Below are 26371 nucleotides of genomic sequence, written 5' to 3'. Positions count from 1 at the left end.
CTGGGCCTACCTTTAGATGAGCTAGACGAAGACGAGCGGTGATATGCCTTACACTGGCGGGGCTGCTACAACAACAATAGCAAGAACCGATGATTCAATGAATGAATAACACTGCCCTGCATCGGTTTTGCGAATAAGATGGGACCTAGTGATCCCGAAGGGAATTTTCGCGCTAAGCAAGAATCCGAGTTCAAAAATTTTCCATCACCTCAGGTTTTCGAGAAAAAGGGGGTTGAAACCCCTAAAAATAGCGTATTTGGCCATTTTTCAAAAATTGTGGAGCAGAACCCTGACGTGCTACGATCTTCGTTATTGTCAGTAATTGAAGATTGAACTTTGCTCTTTGAAATAAGCCCAAACCCAAATTGTTCGCATGCACCCTTAGAGTAGGGGGTGTACTTATGACTACGGGGGTAGAGAAAAAAATGAACATAGGAACTTATCTAGACCCAAGATAAGATATAATGAAAAGTGCAGTGTTCCTAAGGTATTTAGTGTCGCTGATTACAAATCTGAAGTCAAACATTCCATTTAAAAATAAATAAAAAAAATCAAATTCAAATTCTCAAATCTAATACATCGTCTGACACACGACCGCGCACCTGATAAACCTACCCCCGTAGACATAAGTACACCCCCTACTCTAAGCGTGCATGCGAACAATTTGGGTTTGGGCTTATTTGAAAGAGCAAATTTCAACCTTCAATTACTGACAATAATTAAGATCGTAGCACGTCAGGGTTCTGCTCTACAATTTTTGAAAAATGGCCAAATACGTTATTTTTAGGGGTTTCAACCCGCTTTTTCTCGAAAACCTGACGTGATGGAAAATTTTTGAACTCGGATTCGTGCTCAGCGCGAAAATTCCCTTCGGGAACACTAGGTCACATCTTATTCGCATCAGAAAAATTGAAATTTGCAGGGCAGTGTAATTGAATCATGACTAGAACCAATGCAGTTTGCTATGCTCAACTGTCAAGCCATACTTATCAATATCGATAGTTCTCATGCACTTCGATATTTATTCGATACTCCCTGTAATAACTTTGGCGCCAACTTTGACAACTTTCTTATTTACAATTTATTATTTTGCACTAATTAAGAGGAAATTTTGCAATTTACCATAATTTAAAATCGCGCAATCCACTAGTTAGTTAATTTGCGGATTTGCGGCTTTCCGATCTTGTGTGAATGATAAATTTGTAAAATGCCAATTTAGGCTTTAGATTTAAACCTAATAATTAAAAATAACAAAAACATTAACCATAAATCAACAAAAGCTACGAAATGGATCAATACCCGGACGAGGAAGAAGAATTCGAGCTTCGGTATCAGGAGGAGCTAGAAATGTTGGATGAGTTACCCCCTGAAAGAGAAGGTTAGTATCATTACACCAAAAAGAAAATAAACAAATATTTCGCCTGTAATTGCAGCACTTTTTGCACCATCCACCTCAAATAACTCGAGCAAAATTATTAATTCTGTCAATAGAATCGATACCATAGATTCACCACAATTGTCACAAATCTCCACCGGCATGGGGACCAGCAGCGTAAGTGGTGTAGTTAACCGGCGTCTATTTGGTACACCCAAAGGGCCACATGAGCGCATTTCGTCAACGCCACTTGCTAAAGATAAACAGCGTGAGACGCTGGCGCCTATAGAAGAAGTAGTGAATTTGACGCCATTGCCAGAGTGTGAGCCATTGGAAGAATATAACGAACTTGCCGTCGAATATCAAGGCGTAGGTTTGCGCAACAAACGACGCCTAGAACGTGACCTCTTTGGCGATATAGATGACTTATATCAAAATGAAACCTACGAAGATCCAATTGCAAAAAAGGCACGCACCGAGGAAGAGCGTGATCTTGAACTGATTGCAAAGATATTGGAAACGCGCCGGCGCTTGCAGGAATGCAATAAAGCAGTGCGACAAGACGATTTGTCACGATTGAGAGCGTTACACGACTTCAAAATGCGCAACTTGTCATACACCGTGCCACAGTGGCCATTCCAGGTTATTCAACGCGGGGAACATGACCGTATTTTCGTGCGCTTTCATTCGGAGGAGTATGAGACGCGTGCATTAGAGGATGTGCGTGCTCTACCGCAATACGATGGTCTGCTGGGGGAGAACAAACAACGTATATGGGCCGAGGCAAATGAAATTGTAAGTAGACTTGGTCGGGGAAATACCTAAAAGTGTAGAGTTTATTAATCCACATTTTTGTTTATGCAGGTGCTAAAGCGCACAACCACTCCCTCGCAACAACAACTGCAAGAGGCGCAGCCACAAGCAGCCAGCGCAGGCGCGAGCTCATCAGCATCAAGCGAAGGGCAGTCAAATCAGGATGAAAAGCTGTGGGTGGAAAAGTACAAACCGCGCAAATATATTGACCTGCTTTCAGATGAGGCAACAAATCGTAGTTTACTGTATTGGCTTAAAATGTGGGACAAAGTAGTATTTGGCAGGTTGGTTTGCTTAAAATTGGTTACAGCGCGCCAAAATAATTTTGTCTGCTTCTAACGGCTGCCGCTTCAACCTAACCCGACTTTTTCGTGATTAACCCTCATTTCCATTTACAGGGAATTCAAAAAGAAAGATGAGCATAATGCGAATAGCAGCGGCGGCAGCAATTTGAATACTTTCAATAAACGCACAGGAAAATTCGAGACGAACGGTGGTTGGCGTAAGAAAAAATTCCAACAATTATTGGATACGAATTTGGATGAGCATGGACGCCCAATGCAAAAAGTCGCCTTACTTTGTGGCCCGCCTGGTCTGGGTAAAACCACGCTTGCGCACACCATTGCGCGCCACGCTGGATACGAGGTGCGGGAAATAAATGCATCCGACGATCGTAGTCCAGAAGCCTTCAAGCAAGCGCTGGAGAATGGCACCCAAATGTCATCGGTATTAAACGAAAACCGACGACCAAATTGTATTGTACTTGGTGGGTGATCTAAAATTTTTTCCAATCTTCTAAATTAGTTTTATAATTTGGTTAAAATATAAATTTCAGATGAAATCGATGGTGCACCGCGCCAGTCGATCGAATTTCTCGTTAAATTCGTAAGCGACAATTTAGTGAACAAAGCCAAAGCTAAAGGCAAAACAAAACCAGAGCGCAACATTCTCAAACGACCAATCATTTGTATATGCAATGATATTTATGAGCCAGCGCTGCGACCGCTACGCCAAATTGCATTTGTTGTAACATTTCCACCAATCGAGACTACACGGCTAACCGAACGGTGGGTTACTTAACAACCAAAACAAAAAAAAAAAGAAAAGTTGATAAATTTTATACTTTCCATAGGCTGCTGCAAATAGCGCAAAGGGAGCGTATGAAAACTGATTTTAGTGCATTGTATGCCATGTCGGAAAAATCGGGAAACGATGTACGCTGCTGTATATCAACGTTACAGTTCTTCAAGTAAGCGCAAAAATCTATACTTTATGTGTGTGCGCAAACATCATTCATAAATATTTTTTCCAGTGCACAGAAAAAGGCACTGGCACTACAGGATGTGCTGAATGCCAATTTGGGTCAAAAAGACCGTCAGCAAGGCTTGTTCGATGTCTGGGGCGCAGTGTTTAGGGTGAATTTCAAGTATTTTATGATTTGCTATTTGCATTAACTCTATCCTCTACTCCAACGCTTAGATACAACGCCCACGCAAGCAGCTGGGGAAATCCGAACAGAACGACAATGCAGAGGATATTCAAATCACAATGACAGACATGTCGACTAGCACGCGCGTGCGCAATGTGCTTGAAGTGGTGCATGGTGGTGGAGATTATGAGCGGTAATAGTGTTTCTTGGGATTCATCATGCGGCTGTATTGAAACCCAAATTTCCCTCATTTCATATTTCAGGCTCACGCAGGGTGTTTTTGAAAATTATTTACACCAGAAAATGCCCGATCCCAATTTGACTGCAGTCGTCGAGGCAACAAAGTGGTTTAGTTTCACCGATGCAGTGCAACATCAAATCAATCATTTGCAGAATTATACCGTTTATCCTTATTTACAGTTTGGTTTTGTCGTATGGCATTTGCTGTTTGCCACGCTCGCTTGGCCGAAAATAAACTTTCCAACAAAAGGTTTTGAGGTAAGGGGCATGCATTTTTTTTTTGAAATACATAATTTGTATTACTTTATGAAGGATATATTATTTTGAGTATGTCCCTGTAATGGATACAATAGATGTAGAAACTGTAATCAAGAAGAATCTAATGAAACAGTCTTGCACTATCTGTATGAGTGCCCAAGTCTAGGTGCTTTACTACATAGAATGATAGGGGGATTTTCCATGGTCGACTTGAAAGAAACTGCAGAAAGGAAAATAGACAACATAAGCAGATTCGTAGTCAAATCAAGATGGTTCCACTAATAAAAAGTAGTGGTTCTATAACTGGTGTATCAAAATGGGATATTTTGTGCTGATTGAGTCTGGGCTATGTCACTCAGACAACACCTCCACCATCAGGTGTTTGTGTTTTATCACAGTTGTTGTTGTAGCAGCATAAACATTCCCCATACATATACGGGGAATGCTGCTGAAGTGTCAGTCTTTGGTCGGATATAAATCCTGGTCGTTCCGGTTACGTAGAATCGACTGTCGTGGGAATATGTTTTTCGGTGTCTCTACTTCTGCTTTCGGCGTTGTTGTCGTTGTTGTAGCAGTAATACAAGCCCCGTCAGTGTAGGGTGTATCACCGGTCGTCTTCGACTGGTTTATCTAAAGGTAGTCCCAGGAAACATGCTGTTTCGAGAGGATGGGTCCAGAGGGAGAGAGGTGTTAGTTGAGTAGGTTTTAAGGGGCATGTGAAAAGGTGGGTAGTGTAGTGAGGGGTGCCTTCACATGCCGGACATTTGTTAGGTATGTCGGGATCAATTCTGGATAAGTAGGAGTTTAACCTGCTACAATATTCAGAACTTAACTATGCCAGTGTTACGCGGGTTTCACGGGGAAGCTGGAGCTCTTCATCTGCTGTAGGTGGTGGTTGGACTCCGATTACGGCATTCGGTGGACGTTTGCGTAAGAAGATGGTAACGGTCTCCCGGTTAATGCCGTTTAATGTCTGTCTAAACACTGTCGGGTCCAGTAGATGTCGGTTAGTTTTGTCCCGGATCTCGTCGGCGTAGTTTAATAGGTGTCTCCTGACGTGCCTGGGAGGCGGCTCTGGCTCAAGCAGGTGTTTGCAAGGGTGGAATCTGCAGTAGCACTCTAACAGGAACTGCTTGCTGATCAGTTTGTTGTGCTCCATTACAGGGAGCATCTGTGCCTCATTGTGAAGGTATTGAAGGGGGGGCATCAGGAGGCAATCCGCCGCTGTCCGAATGGCAGTGTTTTGGTATGTCTGAAGCTTTATCCACTGCGTGTCACTGCGACCAGACAGGCGCAGCATAGTTTAGAACCAGCCGGCCAATTGCTTTAAATGTCGATAGCAACAATTCTTTGTCTTTGCCCCAAGTGCTGCCGGCAAGCGATTTGAGGGCTTTAGTGGCAATTGCGGTTGTGTGCGCAGAGAAGGAAAGCAAACTGTCGAAGGCTACACCCACAATTTTGGAATTGTTTTCAATCGGAATTGGTGTGCCATCGACTTTTACCTTGCGAGGCAGTTTAACCTCCTTTGTCCAGCTGATAAAAAGGGTCGCTGTGGACCTAGTGGGGGAAAGTTGGAGATTTCTCGAAGTGAGCAAGCGAGAAAAGTCGGTGAGGTAGATGTTCACTTTGGAGCACAGGCCATCGTTATTGTTGCCCGACGCCATTATCATGCAGTCGTCAGCGTATGAGAGCAGGGAGTCTCTCTCTGGTGGCTGGGGGGATTTCGAGTTAAAGAATTTGAACAGCAAGGGTGAAAGGACACCACCCTGCGGAACACCTTGCTTGATCTTCCTCTGTTTTATGTTTGGTATTGAAAAATCACTGACGAGTGACGACCGCTGCTTTCGGCGATGTTGTTGTTGTTGTTGTTGTTGTAATAGCATAAACATTCCCCATACTTACATACAGTGAATGCTGCTGGAGTGACAGTCCTTGGCCGGATATAAATCCTGGTCGTTTCGGTAACGTAGAACCGACTGTCGTGGAAACGCTGCTTTCGGCGTCTCTACTTCTGCTTTCGGCGTCTCTCTTTCTGAAAATATGTCTCTCGTTCTTTTCACAAGTGCCAGCACACCCATGTAATTTGTGCTGCATCCGATCATTGGTCCAGTCTTGGTTGCTGATTTCGTAAAATTCAACGACATTTGTTTTCCATGTACTCAGCCTTTATTCATCTCGGCGATGTCCATCTCAATTGCATCCCTCGACACATACAAACACTTGCCAATCTACTTAAAATCATTGAAAACCTGCCGAGCGCTATGAATTATGCAAACTTCATTACGCTTTACTGAGTTTTATACAAAATTGCTATATTCAAGCAGGTCATAAGAGCCTTCTAACACAACAACTACAACAAACACCGACTGTTTTTGTTTTTTGTTTTGTTTTTGTCCTCTGCTGTTAAAACGCCTGCCAATGCAGCCATGAATAATCATGCAATCAGGAAATAAGTAATTTTTATTATACACTCTAAATGTAATCACGATATTAATAACGGTTTTGAGTGAGTGAGTATCTTTTGTGCTGAATGGCCGTAGCCTGGAGGCGAAATAGCCCAACAAACGCTGCATATCTTTTCAACTCAAAGGAATGCATACAGAGAATGATGGAAAAAACTTGTGAAAATGTAATGAATAAGTGCAACATCAAGCATTTAACCTTTTATCTACCCACCAGTGCCTGGGCCGTTGTTTACCTACTTATCTGTACTTGAACAATTCGCTTTAGAAATGCAAAGTGTTTGAAGCTTACGAGTTAATTTCATATTCATGCAGTCAGTGGAAGCATACAAAGGTAAAAGTGTGTGTGTATGTACATATGTGTGTATGCATGTATGTATGTATGGTGTATATATGTATGTATGCACGTATTCAAACGCTCGGCGATCTAAACAGCGCCTAGAAGCTTTTCCATCATTAAAACTGCCCAACCAGGTGGCATTTATAGGCAATAGCCTTCCACTCGTCTACTTCGTTGTGCTTCATGCCACATAAGCAAATAAAAAATGTATTTGGCAATTAACAAAATTGCGCTCGCTACGCCACCACAACGGTAATATGCGAGTATGTACATATGTATGTATATGTGCGAGTGAAACACTATTTTTGAACCTACTTTAAATTGCACTTTGCAGGCGCTATTAATTTTTCTCTTTTATGCCATTTATTTTCTTTATTCTCCACTTACTTACATCCTAACTTTCATATTCAAGCTTTATGTGTTTTTTTGCTTTTGTTGTTGTAATTTTTGTTATTTCTCTTTATTTGCAGTTCCGACAGAAAAGCACCACACAAAGCAACATATTTCAAGCTTTTCGCAAGGGTATCTCGACGGGTATGAATGGTCTCGGGCAGGGTCACGCCATTCTAATGGACACTGTACCATTGCTGAAGCGCATACTATCGCCACAATTTCGCTCGGTGGCTGTACAATTGCTGTCTCAAAGGTGAGTCGGAAGTGAAGTACGCAAGCTTATAATTTTAGATGTAAATGGCGCAGAAGGCGCTGGCATATGTTGGGAATTTTTCCGAGGTAGTGCCAAGTAGTACCGAATTTTTTTCTGAAAAACATTTGCCTCCTAATTTATTGTCTATTTGTTTGCAGAGAACGCGGTGATCTCTATCATACCGTTACTGTTATGGCCGATCTTGGATTGACGTATACGCAAGTGAAATCAGCGGAGGGCTCCTATGTGTTTCAGATGGAACCCGATCTGGACGCTTTGGCGCAATTCCCTGGTAGGTATTACAACAAATCGGTGCTTTTTTATGAAAAAGTTGTGCTATCTAATATATTAGTATGTATATACAGTGCGTTTCATACCCATAGCATAAGGGAATTTTTTGTTTCCCATTTAATTTTAATTTTTAATATAGTTCTTCTTCTCTTAAAAACATCTTTTAAATTGAAGTTTCAGACTATGTGTAAATTTAAAAAAAAAAATATAAAAATTAAAAAAAAAAATTAAACAAAAAATTATATTATATAAAAATTAAAAACAAAAAACTAAAAAAATAAACAAAATATGAAAAATATAAAATTTTTTATATCATATTAAAGCAAATAAAATTAAAATAAAAAAAATATATATACAAATTAAAAGTAAAAAAACTAAAAAAATGTATAAAATTTTGTATATTATATTAAAAAGCCAAAAAATAAAAATTAAAACAAAAAAAATTATAAAAAAACTATATATAATATGTATGTATATAAAAATGAATAAAAATATAAAAATTAAAAAAAAAGAAATAATTAAAAAAATATAAGATTTTTTATATTATAAAAAAGAAAAAAAAATTAAAAAAAAAAAAATTAATATAAAAACAAAAAAAGTAAAAAAAAATATTAAATTTTTAAAGGATTTAGAAAAATTATGTATTATAATATATTTAAAAAAAATAATAATTAAAGAAATAGAAAAATTTAAAAATATAAAAATTAAAATAAAAAAAATATAAAATATATTAAAAAAAAACAGAAATAAAAAAATATAAAATGTAAAACAAAAAAAAATTTAATAAAAACAAACTAAAAAAATATAATATTTTGCATATTATATTAAAAAAAACTAAAAAAAAAATAGAAAAAAGTATAAAAAAAATAAAAAAAAGATATAAAATTGTTTATATTATATTTAAAAAACAAAAAATTGTAACATTTTTCTTTTAATTTTTATTAAAATTTAAAAATTTTTAATCAGAAGTTTTGGAAAAATTTCGAGTATTCAGTATTCAATGCAGAATAAAACACCCAACACTATCAGCTAAAAAATATATCAGAAATCAACGCTTCAATCAATTTCTTAACCATTTCAAACTTGCACTTTATTATACCTACCGAAATTTAGTCGGCTATAGCTCTGCCGCAAGTTTTCCTAAAATTATGATTAAAAAATTTAAAATTTTGAATAAAATTTGTTCAATTTTTTTTATTTACACGAAGTTTGAAGCCTGTATTTATATGAGTGTTGTAGGAAAAAAAAGTATTAAAAATAAATGAGAAAAAAATAAATTATCAAAACTTGTTGTTAAAGCAGTTCATCAAGCCCTGTCAGTAAAGAGCATTCACCGGTCGTCATCGTCTATCACGTCTAACGGTAGGTCCAGGAAACATGCTGGTTTCGACGGGTTGGGTCCAGAGCAAGAGGGATTTTAATGAAAAACAGCATCGAAAATATTCTCATTCTAAAATATAAAAACTCATAATTATTTTTTAAAGACTTATTACTTCCTGCTGCGAGATAACGAAAAGAAAACATGTAAAAATTAGATTCTTTATATTTTTATTTGAAAAATTACATAATTTCAAGGCCCACCTCTACAGGTAATATCCGTCACAGGGTTGATTCGTGAATGCTTAATTCCTGAAAACGTCGAGGTACCGGTCAATTTTTTGGTCTGCCAGTCCTTTTTTTATCCTCGATAGAACCAGTTTCTTGAAATTATTTTACCTACCTTTGAATTGTCGACTCATTCGGCCTATTATTTCCATCAAAACAATCACGAATTTTGCGATATGTTGTTCTTAAAAATCGACCATTTTCGACCAATAAGTTTCAATAATTTCAACGCCTTGTTCTGTCGTGTAAAATTGTACATCTGTTTACTTGACAAACGTCAAAGTGACAAAAAAGTCGGAATCGTCTAGAAGTTATTCTAAGAAGCTAATGCCGTCTCTAAATACTGTAGTCTAACGAAATCTCCTTTATTTGTTATATATATTAGTCTTAGTTATTATTAGTTTTGTGCTCTATTAATATTTCGTTCCTCTTTTGCAGGTTATCCTGGTATTTCATTGAACTACTTCAGTCGGCAGTTGGTGGCACGTGAAGTGGAATTAGAACGCATAAGACGCTCAACGCCACGTTTAGGCACTGAAACGAGTAGCAAGCCACGCTCTGCCAACGCTGCTGCTCCTGCTGCTGCTGGGAAAGACGTTGTGAAAAAATTACCTAATCATTTGCAACGTCTAAAGGCCAAGCAAATCGATACTAAAAATGCAAATGCGAAGAAAGATGTAAGTATTCAGTAAGAGAGGATGTGGATGGAGCGGAGTAGAGGAGTAGTTGTAGTCAATCACATTATGTTCTCATACATACTAAGCCATCATCTCGCTTATGCATCTGACTCTAACCGTTATTTTTAACTATCTACTTTATATGCGCAGCAGCAAAATTCATAGCACAAACGAAGGGTTGTTCATTAAGCCGAACGCTGCTTAGCATTTGCATGCCAAATACTCGGTTTCTTGTCAGAAGAGCAGCGTTGAAATGCATTTTGTATGCAATATGCGAATTTGTAAACGAAGGATTCTTCCTTCGATTACTGGGAAATGTAGGTAAAGCTATTTAAAATTGAATAGAAGATGGTTTAAGTGCAATTAAAACAGAGTAGCGAAATTAGGCGTTGAATGGGAGGCGAAGTAGAATGTAAACATTCGATATGGAAACATCGAAAATGGAATAATTTTTAATACAAAATAAAATAAATAGGAATTTGAATTAAGGGCGGTGGCTGACATGGTTTTTGTTATTGTAGTAGTCTTAACATTCCCCATACATGAACGGGAAATGCTGCTGGAGTGACAGTCCTTAGCCGGATATAAAACCGATAGTATAGAACCGACTGCCGTGGGAAAGTGGCTGAGATGGTCAGCGACGGCTGTTGCTGGAAATTAATAATAAATAAACAACACCCCTACAAATAATTTTCAATTTGTTATTATCGTCTAGAATTTTTATGGATTGGAAATTTATGTTTTTAATTATAGACCTATTTCTAAGTTACTGTGTGTACAATCCCTGAGAACAAATTCGCAGAAAAAAGTTCCGTTATTTCTGCTTTTGTTCGAAGGATTGTATACTCAGTTTCGTGGCAAATTTCGCTTGTTAACAAGTGGGGAGCTAAGGAAAACCGCATTGCAATGATTGCATTACTGAAGTGTGGTAAAAGTGCAAGTGAAATTTAAGAATTGCTGAAAAAATTAATATTTCGAGGATTTTTGTTTACCGCACGATCAACCATTTTTCTCAAACGTCTGCGGTCGTCCTCGCGTGATTCGAACCAGTACAGCCATAAAAGCCGTTCGAGAAATCCCCCTAGAAAGCAGAAAATCATGTCCAGGGAAATGAATGTATCGACCAGATCCATGTCAAGAATAATTAGAGACGATTTCCACATGAAAACCTTCCGCCGTCATGAAATTAGACTCGACAGATGCAAGCAGTTTCTTCGGTGGCACGCAGTCAACGGCTATGAAAATATTCTTTTCACAGATGAGAAAAATTTCAATGTTGAAGAAGTTTTTAATAAGCAAAACAACAAAATCTACGCTTGAATTTCTATACCATAAACGCAATAAATATTGTTCCAAGATTCTAACCTCCGTAATGGTTTGATGGGGAGTGCCTTGTAAAGGCATTAAATCTCTTCATTTCTGCGAAAAAGGTGTTAAGATCGGGGCAAAAGTGTGCCTGGAGGATGTCTTAGAAGGCGTGGTGAAGCAGTTGAGCAGTACTTTTTTCAATGGAGAGCGTTGGATCTTTCAGCAAGACTCCGCTTCAGTCCATAAGGAAAAACCACCCAGCAGTGGCTAAAAAAACCAACTTTCCTGTGTTCATAGCCGCAGAAGAGCAGAAGATTGGCCGTCTGGAAGTCCAGATCTGAATCAAGCAGCGACGTCAATATCCCTGCGTGCTACAACAGCTGAATGTCTTGATCCTTTTAAGGCTTGTGTGGAGCAAATAGTGACCATTTCGAATGAAAATAAATTTTTTTTTTTTTAATATTTACTTTTGCTGTTTTTACTTTTAAAACCGATTCTTACCCGATGGGTGTCAGGTTGATTGCGTTTACCTATATGGGTTTCTCTAAAGCATTTCAGAATGTGTCATATTATTTCCTCATTTTTAAGTTATCTTGTGTTTCTAAATTCGATTAAGTCGTCGAAATTATGTAAAGGAAGTTGCGTTGGAACAATTTAAGGCATTTCTTCTGAACATTTCTTTGCCTCTTCTGGCTTTCCCTAAGGGAGTTTACTAGGACCGCTATTTTTATAATTTTTTTTTTTTTTTTTTTGTATTTTATAAATGACAAAAGTAGCTGCTTTCGTTTCGCCAAATTTTCGATCTATGCTGTTGATTTCAAAGTATTTTCTAAAATTTCGAAACCAGATGACGCACTTAAGCTTCAAAATGACTTTGACTGCCCTGGAAATATGGTGTGTTAGTTCTCGGCTTTCTTTAAACATCAAAAGAAGGTTAGAAAGAATTAATTTCAATAAAGCACAGCGTAATCTTCGTAGCTCTTTACCTTCCTATGGTGCCAAATGTGAAATGGAGTATTCGCGCAATGCTACTCTTTTTCGAACCTTAAGTGAATTTAATTCAATTTCGGGTTTTATCCAACTAGATTTTTCATCTCCGAAAAGGGTATTTTTAATTACTTTATGTTCTACTTTTTTAAGTATTTAAATCTTGGTAGATATTTAGAAATAAATAAAATAATTAAAAAGAAATATGTGAATATTCTCAAGTGAGGCTAAATTAACAGCTTCCCAGACTCGCGATCCGTAATTATTCTTATCTGAGACCAACAATTCGCCATTTCAGTCGAAGAAATAGTGCATTTTGTAGTTCTAACGGCCAGGTACTGCCATTGCAGTAGTACTTCTGGAATGCTTATGTTGAATGTCTAATGCTGGTATAACAAGGCAACAACAAAAAAAAACAACAATAATGGTTAAGGAGCTCGAATTGTGTAAAAAAGTTTCACTTCTTCTGTTGCATCGGAAATCCCATATTTGTCGGGCAGATATCCCACCAGAAACAACTTTATAAAGGGTGATCAAATTAGAGGTATCGGATTTTAAATTGAAATAATTGAAATAAAAAACGAAAATTCAAGTTGATTGGGCAATCTTTTTTATTTTTGTGTAGAACCATTCAAAACATTTTTGTTTTTTTAGGTAATCCCTTTCAAATGTTGGCCACAACTGCGTCGTAATTCGGCTATCCGTAACCACTAATTTCGGATGACTCGCTGGAGGACTTCGGTCGGTATCTCGTGAATAACTTTAGTAATATTGGCTTCCAATGCCTCAATCGAAGTTGGTTTATCCACAAAGCATTTAGACTTTATATACCGGCCACAAATAAAAGCCTAAAGGTGTGTGTATCACACGATCTTGGTGGCCAATCTACTGCTCCGAGACGAGAGCTAAATTGTTCACCGAAACGAGGACGCAGTAAATCTATTGCTTCACGGGCTGTATGGCAAGTAGCACCGTCTGCCGTCTTGTTGGAAGCAAATGTTGAGGAGATGACGTGCTTTAATTTCCGGTATCAAAAAGTCAAAGTTTATCAATGCGCGAATGCGTTCGGCTTTCACTGTTACATTGGCGGCAGTCTCGTTTTTGAAGAAATATGGGCCGATGATTCCTCCAGCTCATAGGCGCCGCACCAAACGGTTGTTTTCAATGGATGTGATGACTGTTCTTGAATGGTTTCAGGCTGCTCTCCAGCCCAAATACGGCAATTTTGCTTATTGACGCAGCCATTAAACCAAAAATGGGCCTCTTCGCTGAGCCCTCATGGTTGGCCTGAGCGCGCGATGAACAATTTTCACATCGTCGATTTTCGTAATACAATTTTACGATTTGTAAAAGTTGTTGAGGCGTAAGTCTTTCCGTGATGAAATGTCAATGAATACTGAAAAAATGATGTATTTAATTTGACAATAGTCACGCGTAATCTGTCAAAAAACCTCTATTGGAAAAAGGACCTCCAAACTGATCACCCTTTAGTAAGCATCACCTAACACCTCTCACTCTTTAGGCCAACCTGCTCGAAACACCACGTTTATTGGGCCTACCATTAGTTGACTCTGCTGCCATTTTCCAATTTTAACGAACTGCGCTTTCTTTGGTTAAGTTGCTAAAACAACAAAAGCAACAATTTCTAGTACTTCGATGTGCATTTCTCCAGTCAGTCATCCCTTAGTTTCGACACTGCTTTCTACTCTCCGCAGTTCCACGTGCAATTTTTTTTTGCCAGCCTCTACAAACTCCATTTCGCTCCTAAGAAAATGTCTGCTGCTCCACCAAAATTTGTATTCACGTATAAATTCCATAAGGGGATTGCATACAAATGATGCGCCCTAATAAGTGTAAACAGCCAAACAAACAAATATTTATTGTCGTAGCATTGTGCTGTGGTGGCATGCCACAATACCAACAAACATCAAGCACGAACGGAGCTCTTTTGCCACTTTCAACCAAATGGCTTTTGCTACTTCCCCGTAAGTGTTTCTGTGTGTGTGCATGTGCACGCTCACCTTAAGCTTAATAAAAAATTATAGCTTTTTGATCAGTGAATGGCTTGCAATTCGTAACTGTTGAGCGGGGGATTTGCAATTTTTTCGAAATCATTTTATTTTGTGCTCAGAAAATTGTCTTTGCTGCAATGCAATTTGCGCGCTGCCGAGTTGGACAATCAAACAAAGTGAAATTGCAAATGTGTTGTTGGTTTCTTAAAATTGCTTGCATGTAAACATACATGCAGATGCACATATACATATATACATACGAGTATACATATACAATATAATCCGCATACAGTTTGTAATTTTATTTATTGTGCATTTACAGGTCATTTCGAAGGATTTCTTTGGGCGCATACAGCACAAGACAGTCGGCGGAGGTCGAGAAGATTGTGAGTTTGAATATTTGTTTAGGAATAGTATTATTAAGTACAGTGAAACCTCAATATAATAAACCTTGTTTCAGCGAAAGCTCGTTCTTGCAAAATGCAAAATGCGAAAGCAAAATGCCTTAAAAGCCTTTACTTTATCTTGCCATAAATTCTGTGACAAATTTTACAATCCATACGGCAAAAACAAATTCGCAGAAAAAAGTTTCGTTATTTTTACTTTTATTCGTATGCATTGTCTACTTATAAAGAAGTGGTCGTCTTTGCGTGATTCGAATCAGTGCAGCCATAAAAGCCGTTAGAGAAGGAGTTCGCAGAAATCCCCTTAGAAAGCAGAAAATCATTTCCAAGGCAATGAAAGTATCGACCAGATCCACGTCAAGAATAATTAGAGATAATCTCAAAATGAATGCCTTCCTGGTTATCTTTTGACAACGCGCTTGAAGAAAATTTGACTCGACAAATGAAAGCAGCTGCGTCGCTGGCATGCGGTCAACGGCCATGAAAATATTATTTTCACAGATGAGAAAATGTTCACTGTTAAAGAAGTTTTTAATAAGTTAAACGACAAAATCTATGCTAAAACTTCTAAAGAAGCAAAAAATGTTGTTCGAAGCTTTTAGCGTGGCCACCATCCAGCCTCCTCAGAAATGGTTTGATGGGGAGTGCCTTGTAAAGGCATTAAATCTCTTCATTTCTGCGAAAAAGGTGTTAAGATCGGGGCAAAAGTGTACCAGGAGTATGTCTTAGAAGGTGCGGTGAAGCAGTTGAGCAGTACTCTCTTCAGCGGAGAGCGTTAGATCTTCCGGCGCATAAGGTAAAAACTACTCAGCTAAAAAAACCAACTTTCCTGTGTTCATAGCCGCAGAAGATTGACTGGACTACAGTTTGTGGTAAAAATTGGAAAACATCGCATGTCGAAGACCCCGACAACCCCCGAGTAAGAAATTTTGAATCAATTACTTAATTTTTTGAGTTTTGGCCAGCTTTTTGGGAATCGGCCGCACTGTGCGGCGCTACGTGCCACACAAGCAACGAAACCATTGATCTTTTATGGGAAAAGTTTCCGGACCGTGTTATCTCTCGAAGAGGTGATCACAATTGGCCACCGAGATCTTGTGATTTAACACCTTGTGACTTTTTTCTTTGGGGCCACATGAAAGAGAAGGTCTACACTAACAGCCCAGAGTCGATTAAAGACCTCAAAGATGGAATTCGTGATGCTATCGAGGACTTAGGGTAGCCACTTTACAATTCGGTTATGAAAAATTTCATGAAAAGGATATTGTCCTGTAAGCGTGATCGTGGTGGTCATTTGCCTGCTGTTATTTTCCACTATTAACGGCATACCTTCCTCTTTATAATGAAATAAACATCGGCTACATTAAAAAATAGCATTTTTCTTGGAATATTAAATTAACATCTCTTATTGGAAAACCCTTATTTAAACATTAAACATCTCAAAATGGTGTCTTCAAAGTCGGTGACCAACATTACTCGAAAACGGCTAAACCGATTAATCTCAAATTTTAACACGAGTTTCTTAAATATATTTTTTTGTAATTAATCGAAGATTTTTTCTCACCGATAAATATATATTTTTTATGAACAATTTAAGGCCGACATTTTGGTCAAAAATCGATTTTTTCTTTTTGAGAAACCGTGTTTTTCTCGAAACTATTTTTTCCGAGTTGGCGTTGGTAATTTCTCAAAAAGTACTGAACCGGTTGATTAGAATTTTTAATATGTCATTGAGTAGACTTGTGGCTCTCGCAGAATTATAATTTTATAATCAATTTTCCTATTTGTTTAAGAGCGAAAACGTGAAAAAAATCCTTTTTTTTTTGTTTTTCCAATAAACAGATAAAATATTTAGAAATTTTGTTTTTATAAATCTGCTACCCACCATAGCGACATATCTCCTGATGAATTACGACCGAATTTGTTTTTTCAGACGTACCTGAGCAGCCCAATCAGTTACGCCAGTGGCATGTGTTACGTCAGGGGAAGCAATTTTTTTATTATTGTCATTGAAAAAAATATTTAATTTTTTTTTTGTAAATAAAGAATTGATTTAGTGAACAAAAGCGATTGAATGATACCGATTGTTTTTCTTCAATTTTCACGTATCTAGACTAGAAAGGTGCCTTAACATTACTTTAACGAAATCTGTTTGATTTTTTAATTTCAGAGGATCCAGTTCAGAGATATAGTGGTCACCGCAAAACGTGTTTTACTAATACTAAGTCTTAAAACACAGTTAAAAGATAACATAAAAGGAGTACAAATTTTTAGATCAATACATTTAAAAGTTTTCTCAGAAAAAAATCGTTTTTTTTGGCCTTCTAACTGTATATAACCCCTTAAAAAAATTATTATAATTAATTTCATATCTATATGTAACTCAGTTAACTTGTAACAGAACTTATGGCAGGACTAAGTGCGATATTATTTTATGTTTTCTAAAAGCGCTTGTTCTACTATAAATATATTTTTTAAATTTGTTCCTTCTTTCAGGTAAAACGGATGCTATTGTTAAAAGTCCAATCTGGTATCGCTACAAGGAGGGTTTCAACAATGCCGTGCGCAAGGATATTCAAATGAATGAACTGCTTTAAAAAGGACAATTCCGTTGCCCCATTGACATATAAGTGATAAATAACAACTTTAATATAAATCGCCTAGTACCAAGTAAAAAATTGTTTATAGTTTGTTTTTTCTAATAAATGCAACACACATCTATTTTTACCTCTGCCGAATCATTAATTTAATTTAAGTAAAATATAGGATTTAAACTGTATGGTGTAAGGGATAAGCTCAGGATTTGCTCAAAATTAAAATACAAATTCTTTTAATTTAAATGTTTTCTCATTTTAAAGTTTATGTTCTGAAATTACATTTGGTTGTGTTAAATTATATGAAATTTAATAAAATTCAATTTTTTTTGGTTAGAATTTTCTTCATTTTCCACAGAATGTCTCTTATTATTATTATTGTTGTTGGAATGGTAGTCCCCAGAAGAGGAGGAGGGGTTGTTTAGTCAGTGGCCATACCACTCGTCGACGCAGTAGGCGACGGTCGCTGTAAGTGCGAAGACATTTTGAACCCTACCTCACCTACCAAAAACAAAAAAAAACATAGCCGCAGCATTACAGATTTTGTCGATTAGTCATGCCGTAACCATAAACAGCTGATATTGAAGTAGAATTAATGCCAACATTTGCATTATTTGCATCATAAAAACACTGATAATTTTTCACCAAGTCAATTACTTTTTCGTCGTTTATTTCTAACTAGCAACCCGCCCAGCTTCGCACGGGTATAAAATATATACCCTATGTCACTCACTGAAAAAATGATTAAAGTCGATCCAGTAGTTTTGGCTTATTCATTATTGCCCGTGGCCCGCACGCGTTAAATTTGGAGTAAAACAATTCTCCTTTCTTTATAGCATGAAGATTTCCTGCTATCTTTGGGATATCTAAATTCATACCCTACATTTTTGCATATTAACTTTTTGCATTTTTACATATGTATTTATTTTATTTTTACAACAATTACTATATTACAGAATGTCTTTATATACAACGTTCATAGCCTTCTTGTCATTAGACAATACAAACATGTTTTCTCTAGAGGTTACTCTTGAAAGAGCGACATACAGTTGGCCATGTGAAAAACAGTCAACACTCAAATCTAAGCCTGCAACGTTGAAGGTTTGACCCTGAGATTTATTAATGGTCATTGCAAAAGATGTCTTTACCGGAAATTGTAAGCGTTAAATTGGAATGGTAGATCCGATGGTATCAGAGGGATTCGGGGAATCAATACATCTTCTCCGGTACCACATTCTGTGAGTATTGTGCACTCTATTATGAAAGTTTTCAGTGATTTTACCAGCAAACGCGTGCCATTGCAAAGTTTAGGTGGACTTAGGTTTCTTAATAAAATAACAGGACAACCTATTTTCAGCTCCATTTTGTGAGGAGGGAGTCCAGACGGTTTCAAAGAATTTAGAAATTCTGTAGGAAATTGAACAGCTTCTTCCAAATCGAGAACAGTATCGACCGAGTAGTATATTTTCGTCGGCGCATCAATCTTTGAAATAATCAAGTTATTTACTTTATCTACTTGTTCGTTAGTTGGTGACAGAATAGCTCTTTCTTTAAACCAAGATATTGTTTTATAACTTATGTTATCAATGTCAGGATAGACATTGTTGACTAACTCTTAGATGTTGTCGATCAAAACACAAAGGTTTTCTAGGTTAATCCTTGCCTCACTTTGAGTTAATTCTCCATTGCCAACTTTTAGCAGCATCTCTGGAAATAGCCTGTTCTCACGTGAAGATGACGAAATCCTCATATTAGTTTTAAGCTCTAATTTATTGACATACGACTAAAGGTGGGATCTTTTTAGCGAAGCATTTATTTCGTCAGCACGTGTTCCTCGAGTCACAACTGGTAGGATTTGACGGAAATCTCCTGAGAACAGAATTGTACATCCACCCATAGGTGCATTTTTGTTGCGCAAATGTGCGCAGTGCTTCCACAGACGTCTTGTTTGACATGGTAGCTTCGTCCCAGACTATTAATGAGCAGTCACGCATCAATTTTCCTGTATTGCTCTGTCTAGAAACACTACAGACGCTGTTATCATCATCGGTGGCGATTTTCAGCGGGTGCTTCATTGTAGAGTGTGTGGTTCGGCCTCTTTCCAAAAGACTCTTTCCAAACGAGTAGCGGCAATGCCGGATGACGCAACAGCCAACTCAATTTTTCCGGTAGATCTCAATTACTAATTACTGTTGTAATATCTTGAAAAATATGAATCAATAAAAACTATTCAAAAACTGTATTTTAATTATGTGCGATTTACTAATATAGAACCTGAAAATAGCGTTTTATTTCGCTGTAAAATTGTATGTACATAATATATAATTACATGGAATTCAGTACATACATAGATACATATGTACATATGTCCGAAATGAAATAATGCGAGCGATTCGTAAATACATACATACATACGTCACCATACGATGTAATTCAACATTAATGAGGTGTGGTGAGATTATCGCTTAACGCCTGTTGCTTCATTCGGTTGACAGCGAACACACACACAAACAGCTTTTTTGGAAAAAGAGCTGCTTTTGTTTAAACAATTTTGGTTAAATAACAAATAAATCAATTTTTTTTTTTGATGCAGAACGAAAGTAAATATTGCAAAGTTAAACTTCAAGAAAGTTTCATTTTAATTGGTTGATTCGTTTATGATTTATGGCCGTGAAAACAAAAAAATTATATTTTTTTGCCACATTTTGACCGATTGCCACGCCCCCTTTATATATTTCTTCACATTATATAGATATAAACCTTCCTCTTCAATCAATCTGTCTTTAAAAAAAAACCGCTACAAAATCCGTTGCGTAGTTTTAAAGATTTAAGCGTATAAGGGGACATAGGGACAGAAAAAGCGACTTTGTTTTATAATATGTAGTGATATTCAAATTTTTATCGCAAATATCAAAACAAGTTAAAGTATTTCACAGCTGCTTACGTTTAACGGGGGAAAACTAAAATTCTACGGCTATGGTTATGACGTAATGGTTCGGCACCTATAATCGCTTACAGTGATGCCCATTTGTTTGGTCAGAACAGTTGATTGTTTTGGGCACGGTTATGGCTATGGTACGCACCACTAATTGCAGCTTAAATCCGTGTCCGTAACGTAGAAACGCCAGTCGTGGGAACCTTGGTAACCAGGGGCGCACAGAAGTGCCCAGCAAGTACCCTACGCCAACAGAGCGGAAGTTAATACATATTAGTTACTTAGCTGCTGCCTGTAAAATTATTGAGCCTGAGGCTAGGCGCCAGATGGTGGGATGCTTAAAGTGGCGACATCAGTGATTGGTGATTTTTGCAACACATAAAATTGCAATAAAATAAAAAAAACATCTGGACCCGGTGGCTCCGGTTTTTTTCTGTCCTCAAAGTTTCCAATAAGCGCCAGGCGCACAGAAATAACCAGCAAGCAGCCGCCACCACCTGAACGGAAGTTTAAAATACCAGTTGCTAGCAGAGCCGTTTCATATGTTGCCTATGTTTAGGCGCCGGATGTGAAATTGGAATAATGCCGTGCACAATACCTCAAATTCCGCGCACATTGAAAAAACCGCTGTTCTCATTATCAATCTTTGAAAAAAGACTTGCATAGGCGAATTCAGAGCGGAATTAGGCAAACGTACAATAATATTCAAGATTGAATCTTCCCTTTGGGCGAATAGTCGGTACATCGGTGCTGGTGTACTGCTGATAATCGACAACTGCAACGAACTCTTAAGCATCCAGTTAAGGTTCATTTCTGGGGCTGCGTCTGCGAAAAAGTATTTGGCCGTTTAACTGCATTTACGGCAGTTTTGATTAATAAAATTTGCAAAAAAACATTACCTGCGAAGATGTTTGGAAGAACTACCCAACCTTGGATTTTACAAGCAGACAACAAAATTATTGAAGCAGAAGGTGTATAGAGTGGAAACAACAAAATGGTATTGAAATGTTGAATTGGCCTTCACAGTCGCCACAGTCCAACCCTATGGGAAATGTTTGGGCAATCATCACAAATTCCTAGAGTTCCCGTGTGGAGCATAGAGCCACAACGAATTTCTTCCGTTCGCGTCTGTGTTAAAGAGAAGTGGTGAGAGAACACACAACAAGGATGTGTTCTCTCACCAATATTTTGATTTTGTCATCCAGAAGTTTCTTATGCATTAACCGACAGCATGGGTCCGTGTAAAGTGCCTCCACGATGTGAATTGATTTCGATGGGCTCCCTTTACACTCGAGGGCGTTACGAACAGCGCCGTGATATCAAGTATCGAACGCTTTTTGAAAGTCTATGAAGACGAAATAGAGCGGGGTTCTCCACTCAACTGACTGTTCAACGATAACTCGGAGACTCTTGATGTGGTCGATGCATGAACGGTTTGCTCTGAAGCCAGCCTGTTCCTGTCTGAGTTCTGGTTACAGCACCACTGAAAGTATTTTATGACTTGTGCGATTATTTTGTTAATCATACTGAGCAAGTTAATGCCCCTCTAGATTGTCAGATTGTCTTTCTTAGGGATTTTCACAATCACGCCTTCCTTTAGTTCATCAGGCAAGTCGCATGTTTGGGCAATAGTTAAGCAAAAACTTAAAGGAAAACAAATATGGATGCTCAAACAGTTGTCAAGTCAAATTCAATATAGCTCGAAGATGTGAAGCCACACAATTCAAACCCCTACAATGCAGTTTGTTACAGTCGATTTGGTCAAATCGCAGGGTCTGGCACTCGAAGTGTAACCAATTAAAAAGGCCATAAATTTAGTTTGGAAAATTACTTTTATTCCATTCAAAGTAAAAAATGTGTGAAAATAATACAAAGTTAAGAATCAATTTACTTTGAATATGACCACCTTTTGTCTTGAGTATGGTCTTGAGACGTTGCAAAAACGAATCGCAAGCTGCCCGAATGTGGCTTGCAAGTATTTTGGCGCACTCGCGGGCAATGGCTTTTTTCAACGCCTCGAGACTGGTGAATCTTTTAGCTCGGAACCAGCTCTCCAAAATGACCCAAAGAGAATAATCCATCGGATTCGCGACTGCTGATTTTGAGAGCTTTTGTGTGGACGTAATGAAGCTCGGAGCGTTGTTTTTTAGCCTTTCGTGGTACACTCGAGCTTTGTGAGACGGTGCCGAGTCCTGTTGAAACGTCCATGGTCGCCCACCGAAATGTTTGTCTGCTCACGGCTTCAAAGCAACCTTCAGCATACTTTCCCGATAATATTTCGCATTTACCTTGAGGGTCTCGAACAACTGTCTGGCTTAGATGTCAACAACCTAATAAGGTTCTTAAACCGCACAGGCTGGATATAGTCATGCCGTAAATAACTGGTAAACAAGTTGGTAACGAGGATGAGACAACAAAATGGTTCGGAAGCGCTAGTTGGATTCTGGATGAATCACCCCTCAAACTAACTAACCAACCAACCTTGGCGTCAGGCTCGATGAAAACGATTGGAGAGCGCTCATCTGCGGCTACAGCGGCCCAAACCATTACCTGTGGCAGGTGCTGCCTCCTAGTGGCCAAGCGATGACTCAAATTCTCGTATGAACGGTCGGTCAAATGAACCCTACCGGTTTGGGAGTCTACGAATTGCTCTATTTGAAAAATTTTCTCGCCAGAAAACACAATGTTCGGAAATTGACCGCTTTCGGTCAAACGAAGCAACTCCGTCGCGCTCTCACTTGTTGCTGCTTTAGTGTTAGATCATGCGTCTTTTGGATCTTGTTAGGCTTGACTTTGAGACTTGATTTGATTTTCAGTATACGGCGAATGCTACAGTTAGATATTTTTAGTTCTTTCGCCATTTGATTGGCACTTCGTCGGGGATTTCGCTCAAGTTTGAAACATTTCACGTGATCACCACCTCCAAGACGTTTCGCGATGCTACCAGTATCATTGTAACGAGAAATGGTGCGATAAACAAAAACTTTAATTACTTTAAGGTGCTCGAGCTCACGAACAATCGCTGGCGCGAGCGGTCTGAAGTTGGTTACACTTCGAGTGCCGCACCCTGTAGTTTCTATGTTATGGCGGTCACGTTTCCCTGTCTAATGGATATAGTCGCAAAACTATAAATCATCGATCAAAATGGCATCTATTGAAAACATAAAGAACGTTTTGCCGTTATAGAAATTTGTTACTGGGGATGAAGTAAAATTTTGTAAGTCAATCCGACATTTAATCACTTACATAGATCGCAAACTATTGGCCTGACGCTCATTGATGATTTCTAACTCCGACGTACATACATCTAGAATATATTCTTATCACTAAAGTAGGCTAAAGTCCGACCCTGACTTGATTTGACTAATTTCCGCCAAAAAAATATGGCTTAGAAAACTCGAAATTAATACCTTGTTATTATTATTATTTTTTATTCTTTATTAGAATTTCAAGTTTATGTTTTATAAAGTTTTTTACATACATACATACATATGCAAATTAATGTGTATATGTATATATCAGATAGGTATTGTACATATGGAATATTGTAGTTCAAAATATTCGATTACTATATTTTGCAATTATTGATTACGCTCGTCCATACTGAGCTCTTCACAGTTCACTTCGGATGTTTTTCAATTCAACATAATTGCTGATAAGCCAGATGAACTGAAATGCTCCACAGCCTGCTGTTCAATACTTCAGTAACGTCCAATACATACATACACACATTCGTAGCCGTGTACATAGTTATGTAGCCTAGCCTTGCATATAATCATTATGTTCTCCGCTCATTGTTATCAGCGTTAAGTGAATTGAGTTGTTGCTGCCCGACGTGACATCTGTGGCACTGTAGAGCACTACGAGGGTTACTATTTATAATTTTAGATATTGAAACGCTAGAGATTCTGCATCGAGTTTGAAGATCGCAGAGAAAGGTTCATGACGATTGGCGTAGAAATAAGGTGAAGGTCGTAAAATATAAATAAATTTGGAAACAAACTCGAATTTAAAAAAATGCTGTAATTTGTTATTGTAAAAGGCTAAAAATGTGGCTAGCGTATTACAAGATCAGGGTATAGTATCCAGAAGTAGTTCAGAAGTGTTTCGAGTAATAAAAAAAATGGCAACATGCCTAAAACAAATGATTCATTAAACTCCAAATAATTTAGTAAGAATTTGAAAGTGTTACAAAAATTAGTTTAATGACCTTATCCCTTTTACTCTTTTAGAATTTTACCCATTCTCTTCAGAAACTTTAAAGTTCATAAAGGGTGGCTAAATTTCAAGGGCCGATATTGAATGTAAACCACACCATCAAGTTTTTTTCTGCATTTTATTTGACATTTTTAAATTTCAGACTAATTAAATTTGAACCATGGAAAGATACACAATTGAGCAATGCGTTAAAGTTATTCAGGCTTATTATGAAAACGGGTGTTCAAATCAAAATGCGTATTGAAGAAAATCATCTTCAGTGATGAGGAACATTTTCACATCAGTGGATTCGTCAATAAGCAGAATTGCCGCATTTGGGCGAATGATAATCCAAGAGTGATTGCCGAAAAACCAATGCACACACAAAGAGTGACTGTTTGGTGTGGTTTATGGGCCGGCGGCATCATTGGGCCGTATTTTTCCCAAAATGAGGCCGGTCAAGCAGTTACTGTGAATAGTGTTCGCTAACGAACTTTTTATGGAAGAATTGGAAGATATGGATGTGGACGGTATGTGGTTTCAACTGGACGGTGTCACTTGTCACACAGCTAACGAAACAATGGCTCTTTTGCGCGAAAAATTTGATGGCCGAATAATCTCACGTTGCGGCGATGTCAATTGGCCGCCAAGATTATGTGATTTGACACCGTTGGACTTCTTTCTTTGGGGTTATTTGAAAGAAAAGGTATACGTCGATAAGCCAGCAACAATTCAAGAGCTAAAGGATGAGATAATTCGGCACATTAACGGCATAGAACCTCAATTATGCCTCAACTTCATCGAAAATTTGCACCATCGGATGGAGGTGTGGCGCCGAGGCCGTGGCGGCCATTTGACCAATATTTTGTTCCATACGTAATTGAGTCATACCAGTATTATCATAATAAAGAGAAATGACAATAATATCCCACAAAAATTGTACTTTATTTAAAATCAACACCGGCCCTTGAAACTTAACCACCCTTTATTATTGAACGTATGGGCTTGAAAAATAATTCTATCACCTTCAAATCTGGATCCCAGATTTGGTATACTGCTTGGTGGGTCAGTGGTAGTCAATGGGTCTAAATTAAAAAAATCAATTCCAATGGGTTTTTAGCCATTTACTTTTTTTACTTCTAGGCAGAAAAAACATGCCATTGAGATATGTGTGAGGAAAAACGAGTGGAACCCACATTTACCCACTTTCAAATAGTCAGTCGGTTTTGAAAGTCTTTCTAGCAACTATAATCACCTCAAAACATGTTAGGGAACTTCAACACAGTATTATTAGGTTAAGTTCCTGCGCACGAGGGACATTTATGGAAATTAAATAGCCGACCTTCTAGCTAAAAAGGGGCAAACATACCTCTAGTTGGCCCTGAGCCTGTATGTGGAGTTACAAAGGGCCATATTAACGAACTTTTCACGGGGTAGGAGGAGATAAAATTCGCTGAACACTGGCGAAATTCTATCGGTCAGCGACAAGCGAAATAACTCCTAACGGCGGACAGAAGAATTTCCTAGCTTATCGGAGTAGACTTAAGGCTTTTAACTGGTTACTTGACAGGCCATTGTAGGCTGAGATACCACTTAAATAAAATTGGTCTCTCTGAAACCATCATTTGCGGAGTCTGTGAAATGGTCACCGAAAATTCAGAACACATCCTTTGTAAATGTCCTGTACTAGGCAGAAACGACTGCACCACTTTGGGGGTATTGCCGGGCATTCATATAAATTATTTATTTATTTCTTTATATAAATAGTACATAGTAAGACTAAGGTATTTTAATACTT

At 37.9% G+C, this 26371-nt stretch overlaps 1 protein-coding gene across 1 annotated transcript; it reads left to right on the top strand.

Annotated features, from left to right (window-relative positions):
- The first annotated feature begins 1040 nt into the window (after positions 1-1040).
- LOC128863709 (chromosome transmission fidelity protein 18 homolog) lies at positions 1041-17574 on the top strand. Its single transcript, XM_054102994.1, has 14 exons — positions 1041-1378; positions 1434-2170; positions 2240-2472; positions 2587-2954; positions 3024-3255; positions 3321-3437; positions 3501-3603; positions 3668-3810; positions 3881-4115; positions 7388-7563; positions 7722-7855; positions 9898-10136; positions 14766-14829; positions 17344-17574. The coding sequence occupies exons 1-14, from the start codon at positions 1288-1290 to the stop codon at positions 17442-17444; spliced, it is 2973 nt and encodes a 990-aa protein (XP_053958969.1). The 5' UTR covers positions 1041-1287; the 3' UTR covers positions 17445-17574.
- Positions 17575-26371: the final 8797 nt, after the last annotated feature.

This window comes from Anastrepha ludens, chromosome 5, assembly GCF_028408465.1.
Source record: "Anastrepha ludens isolate Willacy chromosome 5, idAnaLude1.1, whole genome shotgun sequence".
NCBI classification, from domain to species: Eukaryota; Metazoa; Arthropoda; class Insecta; order Diptera; family Tephritidae; genus Anastrepha; species Anastrepha ludens.
This window is presented reverse-complemented; position numbering and strand designations above follow the sequence as displayed.

Bases quoted from the DNA above. Each gene is read 5' to 3' on its own strand.
- LOC128863709 (XM_054102994.1), top strand. From the start codon at position 1,288: ATGGATCAATACCCGGACGAGGAAGAAGAATTCGAGCTTCGGTATCAG. The intron at 1,379-1,433 runs GTTAGTATCATT...CTGTAATTGCAG, and splicing joins GTTACCCCCTGAAAGAGAAG to CACTTTTTGCACCATCCACC. The intron at 2,955-3,023 runs GTGGGTGATCTA...TATAAATTTCAG, and splicing joins ACCAAATTGTATTGTACTTG to ATGAAATCGATGGTGCACCG.